At 33.9% G+C, this 12271-nt stretch overlaps 1 protein-coding gene across 1 annotated transcript; it reads right to left on the reverse strand.

Annotated features, from left to right (window-relative positions):
* Nucleotides 1-303: 303 nt before the first annotated feature.
* Nucleotides 304-1835, reverse strand: LOC109147244 (F-box/FBD/LRR-repeat protein At1g13570-like). Its single transcript, XM_019294889.1, has 3 exons — nt 1047-1835; nt 766-945; nt 304-626 (listed from the first exon to the last, which is right to left on the reverse strand). The coding sequence occupies exons 1-3, from the start codon at nt 1782-1784 to the stop codon at nt 357-359; spliced, it is 1188 nt and encodes a 395-aa protein (XP_019150434.1). The 5' UTR covers nt 1785-1835; the 3' UTR covers nt 304-356.
* Nucleotides 1836-12271: the final 10436 nt, after the last annotated feature.

Raw genomic sequence — 12271 nt, forward strand, 5'->3', positions numbered from 1 at the left:
AATTCACTCCCCAAATGTTTAATGAAAATCTTTTCTTACCTAAACTGAAGTGATAACAAGTTGTACATAGGAGCCTATATATACAGGCTAATCGCGCGACTCAGTCACTCATTTGAATTTCAAAATGAGTAGCCAAGAGTCATTTGCTAACAACCTTCTCACATGTTACAACTTAGCTTGTCATTCCAAGTATTGCAATTAAACCATAATCAAAATTTAATCTTAACCTGCTATGTGAGAATATCAGAAAAACTGCAAGGATACTCAAATTAACAAGTATACATCACTTAAATGTATATAGAAGGTATGGAATAAATAAGACAGAAATTCAATTCAACACAAGTACAATAAGATTCTTAGCCAATAATAACTATTTTCACTTTTGTAGAGGCACAAGAAAAATGCAAAAGCTCCTCCTTGTATTTTTCAAAGTCATCATCATTGTAGCACATTGGTGACCGAGTGATGACAACCTCCTCAAGTGCCGGAAAGCAAGCAAGTAGCTCCTTGATGAAAACAATACAATCCTCAAACGCTTCAAATTCAATCAGCTTCAAATACTGTAGCATTTTAAGACTTTGAGCTACAGTACGAAATTCGTCATTGTTTGGAAAAACATCAAAAATCTTCATAAAAGCAAAAAAAAAAAATAGTTAAGACATTTACACAACAAAATTGCATAAAGGAATGCAAAATAATAATAACAACAACAACAAAAACAGTAATAACAATAATAATTAAAACAACTAGAATCAAGAAAATTACCGATAAATTTAAATCAAGTTGACATAATTTTGGACATATTCGAAGCAAATGAATGAATTCTGAAGAAACGTCACTGGTCAAATAAGTGCTTTCTGATACTTCCAACAGTATCAAGTATTCCACATTTAGTGCAAGTGGTTGTGGTTGCAGTCCCCTTCTAGTACATCCTTTAACAAAATCCTTTGAAACCAAATAGAAATGAAGTTAGATTTGTTCCTAACAAATACTTTAAATAAATAATTATTCAAACAAAATAGAGGCTGGCTAAGATACTGACATACCGTGAGAGAATAATTATCCAAATCAAGAGTACGAACAGAACTCAAATCCAAGCTAATAGGGAGTTGGAAAACATGGCAATCGTTGATAGTTAAACTATCGAGTTTTTTAGCAGTAATGTTCACATTGAACATGTTATCACATCTCATAAATGAGAGATTCTTGAGCATAGGAAAATCAACCTGAACCGGAAGATCAACACCATCAAAGTCAACATAATCAAAACAAAGTGATGTGAAATTTGGTAATGTGCAATGGCCATTTATTGATTCAACAGAGATTCCATTATTAAGATGCAATCTCCTTAGTGTTGGGCAAGAAAATATGCAATTCGGAAGCCTGTATTCATCTTCATCCATAAGACTAAGGTAAATTTCTTCAACACCTTTTCGTGTGACAAAAAGTAACCACTGATCCAAGTCAAATGACCGAGGCCTAAGCGTATTCCTAACGAGATCCTTAAAATCAATGAAAAATGTGCAAATAAGTCCATTGTGCTGGTTGAGGACTTTGTTGATTATATACAAAGCTGCAGCCACCCAAACATCACTGTTTTTCTTTTCCTCTTGTGTGGTTTGGGTCCCGATATCACTGCAAGCATGGGAATATTTTCTCTGAATGCGAACAAAAAACATAAAGTCAAAGTGGAGCTTTGTAAGACTGAACCACATATCTCTCCAAAAGGTAGACAAAACAGTCATTCTAGCAGCTTGTTCAATCGGTAATAATCCCAAAATCATGTCAACTATATGTGCTGGGAGTTCACTGATTCTATCTCTCTGCTGGCGTTTTCTCCCCATAATTAAACAAAACCTTAAGATGGGTGAAATAATCGACAATAGTAAATTAGTAATTGTAAATTGCAAGCCTCAGCTGCAGGCGGGAAGATACTAAATTTCAAAGATGCAAGACACAAAATTTGACGGAGTGCCTATCCTAACCCATTGAAGTCAGATCAGTACGAGATTTATGCTATATAAGCATGAAGCATGATTAAGGTAAAAGGATTAGTTCCCCAAGCATTTAAAAAATTCAAGACACACTTCTGCAGAGTGAAGAACTGAAGATGCATCAATACCACAAAAACAATACTTTACAATGAAACTCTGCCAGTTAAAAGAAAAGAAGGAACATATCAACACAGAAACAACTTTTTGTGTTTTTGTCAAGGTGACTAGTACAGGAAAAAGTGCACATTTTTAGACAACAAATTGAACTTGGATCAACCAAAATTCATAAAGCAGGCACCCTGAACTGGGAGATATGATTTTTAATCCGCAATAAATAAATGCAATTTTTTTCACAATAACACCAATGGTGATCTTATATTCCCCATCTTTAATTCGAACAAAACTGCATAGAAGAAAAAAACAGTCTACAATATTTCAACATCACTTATTCAATTTCAATCGCTCTATGAACACATATAAAACATTTATCCTTAAAAGATGAAAGATCGAGTTGTGTAAATCACAGTATGAAGCTTTGAGCGAGAGAAAGGAAAGCCGGAAGAATGTATACATACATACAAACACGCTGCCGCACAGTAGATTGGATTTGAGAGAAAGCAGTTATCGAAACGGCGAACCGGAGAAGTGTTTGAGTTGAGATAAAGCGGTTATCAATGCTATGTTCCTAGTCCGACTACTGCAATCGGATCCGAAAATTGAAAAATCTCCTTATATACGGCATCGTATAAATCCCGGTAAAAATAAGGATGGGATAGGCATCTCATATATATTACAATAATGTTCGAAATAGATTACTGAATTACACACAAATATGCAATTAGGGCCATCACACTTAAATAATTGTAATTAAGCCTTTTTTTTTTAATAAAATGGGGGGCACCAAGCTAGCACGTGACTAGCTCTTCGCAAGCACAACATGGGCACGAACACCACCGAGGTAGTCATTGTAAAGGGTGTTGCTATTTGAACCACCCATTGGTCAAAAATGGATATAAAGTATTTTGAAATTGTAAATAGGTAAAAACTTTCAATAATTACATAAGTGTTGTAAATAGCCAAATGGAGGTTCATTTTGCTAATTGCACCACTTTGATCAAACCTCATTTATGATATATAATTAATAATTTTTTAATTTAAAATTTAATTAATTAAAAAATTAATTTTTTTTTTAAAAAAAAAAAAGATGAACCCATCACTTTTACTGTTTTGTTTTTTTTTTTTTAAACATTAAATTAAAACCTCATTTACTATTTTTTTTAATGCCTAATTATTTATGCAATATTTTTTTTTAAATTTTTATTTTCAATACATAATTTTTTTACGTTTCTATTCTCAATACGTCTTTTTTTGTTCAATATATATATTTTTTGTTCAATACATATCTTTTTTAGTCAATATTAATATTTGTGAGATGAAACTACTGGTAATTTGTATTGAATCTCATTTTTAATGAGTTTGAGAGGTCAAAAGCTGGCGGGTTCACTTTTGAAAATTGTGGATGTTGATTGCGAACAAATTGTGGACTTCCATGTGCACACGAGCAGGTAACATATTTTAACAATGATAAGTCTATCCCACTTGATTCGATTGACATATTTTAGAGGAAGCTCGACTTATCATTTTCTATCTCTCTAACCAATGAGGATTTTGGTGCTGAGCATGAGCTTCATATGTTTAAGGACCAGTTCAAGAAACAATCAAGAACTGGTAAATTCAACATATTGAGAAAGTTGAGGGAGTTGATCGCGCGCCATCTACAACTTCGATTTGTGTGCCAGCCATGCAAATAAATGTTCGTGGGTGTCCCACTTCAAAAAACAAATCTCTCATAAGAACTCTATCTCTAAAAAAAACTCAACCCGAGCCAATAATATTCTGTTTCAAGAACTAGCTCGGAATAGTTGTTCAGCTGCATCAATATATTCATCAATATCCGGTTATATTCCATCCTTTCATCATGCAAATGCAAGATATGAGATCCGACGGAAACTGTGGATTTTGAGCAGTAGCTCTCTTTCTCGGTTTTAAGGAGGACGAATGGTTCAAAATTTGATCCAATTTAATCGAAGAACTAGAGTCTCACAAGATGGAATATACCAATATGTTTGGAACTCAAGGATGGTATAATGTCTATAACACGTTGAATTTTTTTGCACAAGATCGGTTTGCACCAATTAAGCATTGGATGGCTATGCCGGAGATGGGTGTACTAATTGCTTCCCGATACAATGTGATACTACATGTTTTGAGTATGGCCGGCAGTACAACATATTTCCCACTCCATTTAGCCCACCACCTTGGTACGAGCATGTAGCAATTGCCCTTGTTTACGTTAATAATAATCATTATGTTAAGGTAACATTGATAGGAGGGTACCCAATACCTACTATTGCTCCACAATGGACTTATTTTAGATATGATTGTGCAAATGCATGGATTACTCCATATACGAATCGGATTGAAAGTTACAATGAGCATGTACGCTCTAATTGTACTCAAGAAAAATGTTATATTAGATTGAAATTGAATAAAATTTGTCTCTAACGACTCTCAACTCCGATCTTTCGAGCACATCCTGTCTGCAATTAAGTCTTTGAACAAACTAAAATTATGCAATTAAATCGAAATTAACAACCGACTACTATGTAGTGTGATTACACCTCTATTACCGTTCCAAATGGATGATCACATAATCGAACTTCGATTATGATAGGAGCTTTGATTCTTTGGGCTGAAATAGATTGGTGAATTTTAGTTCAGTTGCATAATCTTGAATTGTTTAAGGATTCAATTGTAGTTTTTTAATTTGATGACCAAATTACTCATTCACGTGTAATTCGGTGACTTATTTAAATATTATTCATTTCATATTATTTTATTGACATATATATTAATATTAGTCTTTTATATGCGCAATGTGCAAAAAATAATGCACAATGTTAATACTTAATATTAAAATCTTAGTTATATTGAAATATTTTTTTAAATAATAATATATATTTTTTAATTTCATCGCTTTAGAACTAATATTATATTAAATGTATAATTGACAATTTGCATAATAATTATGATATAATTAATAATTGGTTAAGTAAGAATACTAGATCCAAGGAAAAAAAAAAGTAAGAATACTAGATATAGTAAATGATTAAATATAATTATGATAATATTTAATATATACTACAATTTATGGGTATCATTTTAGGCAAACATATCTCTGTTATAAATAAATATAAATAAAATATATATGTACTAAAAAATAAAAGTTATAAAGAGCAACTACAATCGAATTTATTATTGGATATAGTTAACTTAGAATATGGAGGATCACAAGGTGAGTTTCACTTAAAGCACACAATTAACTAACAATCACAGGCTTTATTGTAACTTATAAAAATAAGAATTACACCTTCTTAACATAAACCTACAAATTAAGTCAATAATTACTCATTTTAGTATAATATAGATTCTTTAGATTCAGTAGATTGAGAAAATATATATAAACAGATACTACATTTGTAATATGGTGTACTAAAAAAAAAAAATTCTTTAGCTTGTTTTATTTATTTATTAATTATTCGAATATTATTTTAATATAATAATAATTTTAATATAAAGCATCAATGTGACACACTCACTTTAGCTTGTTTTATTTATTTATTAATTATTCGAATATTATTTTAATATAATAATAATTTTAATATAAAGCATCAATGTGACACACTCACTCACACATTGCGTGTACAAAAACTAAGATAAAGGAATTATGGGCAAATAACCAAATAATTTTTTTAATAAAATATAATTACAACTATCAAACTCCAAAGAATTTCCTTTCAAAAAAAAAAAGTCAAAAAGAATTTTTTCTTAAAAAAACTCAAATAATTCTAATTAAGCACTTGAAATAATTTGTTCCAAAGTTTTTAAATAGGGAAAATGACACCCCCGAATTATAGGCTTATAGCAATTTTTTCAATAGTTATTGCGTGGACCGTAGTCTACACAGCTGTGTAGATCACGGTCCAAAAACGACTCCATTTTGCTTAATTTTATTTTTTCGCGCGTCCAGTTTCAACATATACATTTTTAGAACTATACATTATTCTAAAATATAATGTACATTATTCTAAAGTATAATATTTACATTATTTTAAAACATAATGTACAGTATATTACCCAAATGTTTCATTATTCTAAACACGTAATATACATTATTCTAACACGTAATGCACATTATTCTAATACATAATGTACCTTATTCTAACACATAATGGATGACCACAGTTCGATTTGAACCGAACCGAACACTATTGCAACCGAACTGAAACAGTATGGACGGTTCGTGTTATGATTCAGAACTGGAAAAAATAAAATAATTGTTGAATTTAGACTATTTTTAAAAAAATTACAAAAATAAATAAATAAATAAATTTTGAAACGGCGATTCAAACCGTAACTGGAATCAGAATTAATGTGAATTGAAACCAAACAAATGGTGTTTACAAAGTTGTTCGATTTTGGTTCGCATTTATTCTGATTATTGTTTCGGTTTGAACCGCCGGTTTAAAATTTATTTATTTATTTATTTTTGTAAATTCTATTTTCTATTTTAAAGTAGACTAATTGACGACATATTATGAAGGAGCATAAAATACAATTTTCCCTTAAAAAAATTAATAATAGATCAGAGTTGGCATTTCATACTATTCAATTATATATCTCTAGAGTTGATTTGTCAAATTAATCAAAATTGACGACGACGACGACGACAACAACAACGACAACAATAACAACAACAACAACAACAACAATAATAATAATAATAATAATAATAATAATAAATTTTTTTAAAAAATTATGCTTTTGGTCCTTTAGTTATTATGTTGTTGAATTTTGATCTTTTTAATTATAAATTTAACACATTTGATATTGTAATTATCTTATTATTAGTTTTAGAGTTACTCATTAGTTAATATAAGGTGATCATATCACATTTGGTTCTTTTTAAAAAAAAAAAAAAAGAAAAAAGAAAAAAAAAAGAGTAAATAAGGGAATATTACCAAGACTATGTGGTCTAATGGTATCCGGGTTGGACTTCCAATTGGAAGATTATGAGTTCAAGCCTCAGTGGAGGCGTTATTGGTTCTTTGTGTTTCAGTAGGTTGAGAAAGTATATGAACAGATACTACAATGTAATAGAGTCAGTAGCTTTCAAAAAAAAAAAAAGGGAATATTATTACTACTAAATAAACTGAAACTAAATTACAAGTGGAAGACCATATCTACAACTTAAGGAAATAATTAAAATTAAAGACCAAATGCATTTACCTTATAAATAAGAAACCACATTTCAACATATAAAATAATTGAGGTACCAAATATGTGATTTTTTTGTAGTTTTAAAAAATTCAAGAGATCAAAATCTTCTTTTGGCAAGCATGTAACAACGCTCTTCTCTACCTACGTTGGATAATTTACATTTATTTACAGATTGTGAGGTTGCTAAGCAGTGTTGGGTAAAGGCTGGTGTTGGGGTTCCAAATGAAGGCAATGAGGCGTTTTAAATGTGGGTAAAGTTTTTTTTTTTTTAGCATGATTTGCATGCATTGACAAAGCCTTTGGTGGGTGTTTTAAAACTCAATGTAGCTAAGCTAGATAGATGTTTCAATTTATCACAATCATAATTGCATGGGTTTTGGATGGGTCTTACGTGATGCATGGGGGTCGTTTGTAGCTGCTAAATTGTGCTCTTGAAAAGGTGTCTTTACTACTCGTGAGGCGGATATAGTGGGGGTTAGGGAGGCTCTTTAGTTGGCTTAAGGAGATATGGCCATATGTAATCGAGGTGGAAATGGACGCACAACAAGTGGTGTATGCCTTACGGGGTGATTCCGATCCGTGAAGGATTAGTTTTGTTTCATTATAGACGGTGTGAAAGAAATTGATTTTATTACTTTTGTTAGTTTGAATTTCTTGCTTGTTAAGTGCTTTGCGAACCAATTCGCTCATGCATTAGTTAGGAAGGCACTCTTTTGTGCAGCGGGCATTTATTGATTCAACAGAGACTCCATTAATATGCAATCCCTTTAGTGTTAGGCAAGAAAATATGCAATTTGGCAACCTGTATTTATCTTCACTCATTAGAGTAAGATCGATTTCTTCAACACCTTTTCGTGTGACAAAAAGGAACCACTGCTCTAAGTCAAACAACTGGGATCTAAGCGTTTTCCTACTGTCACCAAAGGGATCCTGAAAATCAATGACAAATTTGCGGATAAGACCATTGTGCTGGTTGAGGACTTTGTTGATTACATACAAAGCCGCAGATATCCAAATATCACTGTTTTTCCTTTGCTCTTTTGTGGTTTGGTTCCTTAATTATGGGAATATTTTCTGATAATGTGGGAAAGAAACGAGTCAAAGTTGAGTTGTGTAAGATTGAACCACATATCTCTCCAAAAGATAGATAAAACAGCCATTCTAGCAGCTTGTTTGATCGGTAAGAACCCCAAAATCATGTCAACTATATTTACAGGGAGTTCACTGATTCTATCTCAGTTGCGGCATCCGCTGACATTTTCTCCCCATAATCCAGATAACTTAGCTTTAATATATGCAAATTAAAGAACAAATAAATTAAAATCAAAATATAACCTTAAGATTGGTGAAATCGTAAATAGTAAATTAATAATTAAATTAATGCTAACCCAGAGAAGTCATTATGAGCTTTATGCTATAGAAAGCATGAAGGTAAAAGGATTAGTTCACCCAAATATTTGAAAAATCAAGACAAACTTCTTAAGATGCATCAATATCACAAAAACAATACTCTACAGTGAAACTCTGTCATTTAATGTTGAGGAAGGAACATATCAACACAGAAACGATAATGAAGCTAGTTTCAGCGAGAGGAAGGAAAACTGGAAGAATGTATACATACAATACAAACTCTCTGGTGCACAGTAGATTGGATTTGAGAGAAAGCAGTAACCGAAACGGCGAAACGGAGAAGTGTTTGAGTTGGGAGACGTTTGCAGCAATCGTATAAATCCCTGTAAAAATAAGGATGGGATAGGCATCTTAAATGCCCAAGAGAATTGGTCACTGATCTCAGGCCTATAGCCCTCAGCAATGTGGTTTATAGGATAATGGCAAAGGTAATGACTAACAGAATGAAACCCATAATGGATGAATTAATATAAGCTTCGCAGAGTGCTTTTATACCCGATAGACTCATTACAGACAATATATTGATAGCTGCGGAGGTGGGTCATTACTTGAACCGGAAGCAGTGTGGAAAGGTGGGGTGGGGGGCTCTCAAGTTAGATATGGCCAAAGCCTATGACAGAATGGAGTGGTCTTTCCTGCGCAACATGCTTGTAGCGCTGGGATTTGACAACAGATGGGTGGAGTTGATTATGTTATGTGTAACCTCGGTGTCCTATAATTTTTTGATTAATGGTTCACGCAGTGACACGATTATGCCTACTCGTGGATTAAGACAGGGGATCCTTTGTCTCCTTATCTTTTTATTATCTGTGCAGAAGGGCTCTCTTTGTTGTTGCAGTAGGCACAGGCTAGAGGTTCTATTCATGGTTGCAGGGTTGCAAGGGGTGCCCCCCAATATCTCATTTGTTTTTTGCTGATGATAGTCTGCTCTTTTTCAAAGCCAATGCCCAGGAAGCCAGTGAGATTAAGAATTGCTTATCTGTGTATGAAAACTTATCTGGACAGGTGGTTAATTATCACAAGTCAAGTATATGCTACAACAAGAATACTGGTGAGATTGATAGGATTGAAGTGGCACAAATTTTGGGTGTGGTCCAGGCTCCTAACTTTGGTAAATATTTGGGACTCCCATCGTTTGTATGAAGGAATAAGAAAGCGGCCTTTGCATATATTGAGGACAAAATCAGGCACAGGATTGGGTCTTGGAATAAGAAGCTGCTGTCACAGGCTGGTAAAGAAATCTTGTTGAAAAGTGTAGCACAATCTATGCCTACCTTTTCAATGAGTGTTTTTTTGCTACCTGCGAGTTTTTGCTACCTGCGACTATGTGTACGACAATTGAGAGAGTTATGAACCGTTATTGGTGGGGAGCTGGTAATAATCAAGGAATACATTGGAAAGCATGGGACAAGTTGTGTATCCCGAAGAAGCATGGGAGACTGGGCTTTAAAGACCTGCAGGCGTTTAATTTAGCCATGCTAGGGAACCAGGCGTGGCGCCTACTTACCAAACTAGAATCTTTGGTGGCGTCTGTTTATAAGGCTAGATATTATCCCAGAAATTCGTTTTATGAGGCAGAAATGGGGAACTACCCTAGTTTTTGCTGGCGAAGTATTATGGCAGCGAAGAGCCTGGTTTGTAGTGGGGTCAGGCGCAGGATTGGAAATGGTAAGACCACATCTATATGGGCACATCCATGGATACAGGGTGATCAGGAACCTATGTTACAGACAGAGATGCCCTGTGCAATTAGCGGATCCATGGATACTTACTGATTTGTTCCAACCTATAGATGTGGAGAATATAAAGAGGATACCTGTTTCCCCAGAATATGACGACTCTTGGTATTGGCATGGGGACCCAAAAGGGATCTACTCAGTCAAGAATGGGTATAGACGCATTGTTGGAAACTATGAGCATAATGATGGATCTTTTGATAAATCGCTCACCCTATGGAGTCTCAAAATCCCACCCAAATGGAAAACTTTTCTATGGAGGGCAATTAGTGATATCCTCCCAACCACTACAAATTTGATTATAAAGAGAGTGGAGGTGGACCCAAATTGTGCTATGTGTGGAATTGTTCAAGAAGATACTATGCATGCTTTGGTGTTATGTGATTTTGCGAAAGCCATTTGGGAACGATCTAGCCTTCCATTCCCCAATATTGTGACGAATGTTTTTCATACTTGGTTCTCTGATCTCCTAAATATTCTAGACTCTAATGGAATATTATATGCAACAGCAATCTTATATCATATTTGGAGAGCACGGAATGGAGCAGTATGGGATGCCGCTATGCCATACCCACGAAACTCCTAGCCAGGGCCACGGCAACCGTGGAAGCATGGCGCAACGCACGGCTGCCGTCCGCACCTGTGACACAGCCACAACAACAGGAGCCCGTTGGAGGACTGCCACTGCCACATGGTCTCACGCCCGCCATACCCCCCAACACGGCGACAGTGCTACCCAAGACATGCCGCGTGGATGCCGGCTACCTTCACGACTCGGGAGCGGCAACGGTAGGGGCGGTTTTACTCGATGCAAATGGTGGATATGTGGCAGCATTCAGTGCCCCTCTTCCAGTTTGCTTCTCACCACTCATGGCGGAGGCGTTTGCGTGCAAAGAAACATTATCATGGCTTAAAAACCGGGGTGAAACATCAGTACATCTTTACACAGATTGCCAATCATTGCAACGAGATCTCGTTTCACCCCCGTCTACAGTTCGTTCGTATGTTGGTTATGCTCTTGATAGCTGTAAGTCTATTGCAGCTTCGATTGATTTTTGGTCTTTTAGTTTCATACCTAGATCAGATAATTATTTGGCTCATGCGCTAGCATTCGCTGCGTTCCAGCAGCCTACTATTATGTATTGAGATCTATCCCCACCTGACATTATTGCAGCATATTTCTAATGAAAGCACCATGAAAATTTCAAAAAAAAAAAATGCCCAAGAGAATTAAGCCTATAATGTGTAGAAAAAATGATGGTCAAATTTTTTAATCAAATGAATGGCTCAGATTGGTCAGATTTTAATTTTTCCTTAAGATTTCATAATTTATCCTTAATAAATATGATTATCCGTTAACTTTTCTGTTAATTTCTATTAGTTCACCGTTAACTTACTCATTGATTTCAATAAGAAAAATTTTAGGTTCGAACCTCATCCCAATCAAAGTTGGCATAATTAGTACTCTATTTTACTCTTATTAAATTAAATAATAATTTAAAAACTACAACAAAAAATAATACATATGCATTTCTTTAATTTAGAATTATGTGTCTAAATGTCTTTATTAAAAAAAAAAGTATTCAAATTAGTACTCTATTTTACTCTTATTAAATTAAATAATAATTTAAAAGCTACAACAAAAAATAATACATATGCATTTCTTTAATTTAGAATTATGTGTCTAAATGTCTTTATTAAAAAAAAAAAAAGTATTCAAATCAAACACAACAAATTGAAATGGGAAACTACCTCGCAATGTCCTTGTTTGGCAATCAGCAGTTGGTTCTT

The sequence above is a fragment of the Ipomoea nil genome, unplaced genomic scaffold (assembly GCF_001879475.1).
Source record: "Ipomoea nil cultivar Tokyo-kokei standard unplaced genomic scaffold, Asagao_1.1 scaffold1978, whole genome shotgun sequence".
Classification (NCBI taxonomy): domain Eukaryota; kingdom Viridiplantae; phylum Streptophyta; class Magnoliopsida; order Solanales; family Convolvulaceae; genus Ipomoea; species Ipomoea nil.

Bases quoted from the DNA above. Each gene is read 5' to 3' on its own strand.
- LOC109147244 (XM_019294889.1), bottom strand. From the start codon at position 1,784: ATGATTTTGGGATTATTACCGATTGAACAAGCTGCTAGAATGACTGTT. The intron at 946-1,046 runs GTATGTCAGTAT...TTGGTTTCAAAG, and splicing joins TGGATAATTATTCTCTCACG to GATTTTGTTAAAGGATGTAC. The intron at 627-765 runs GTAATTTTCTTG...GCTTTTATGAAG, and splicing joins AACTTGATTTAAATTTATCG to ATTTTTGATGTTTTTCCAAA.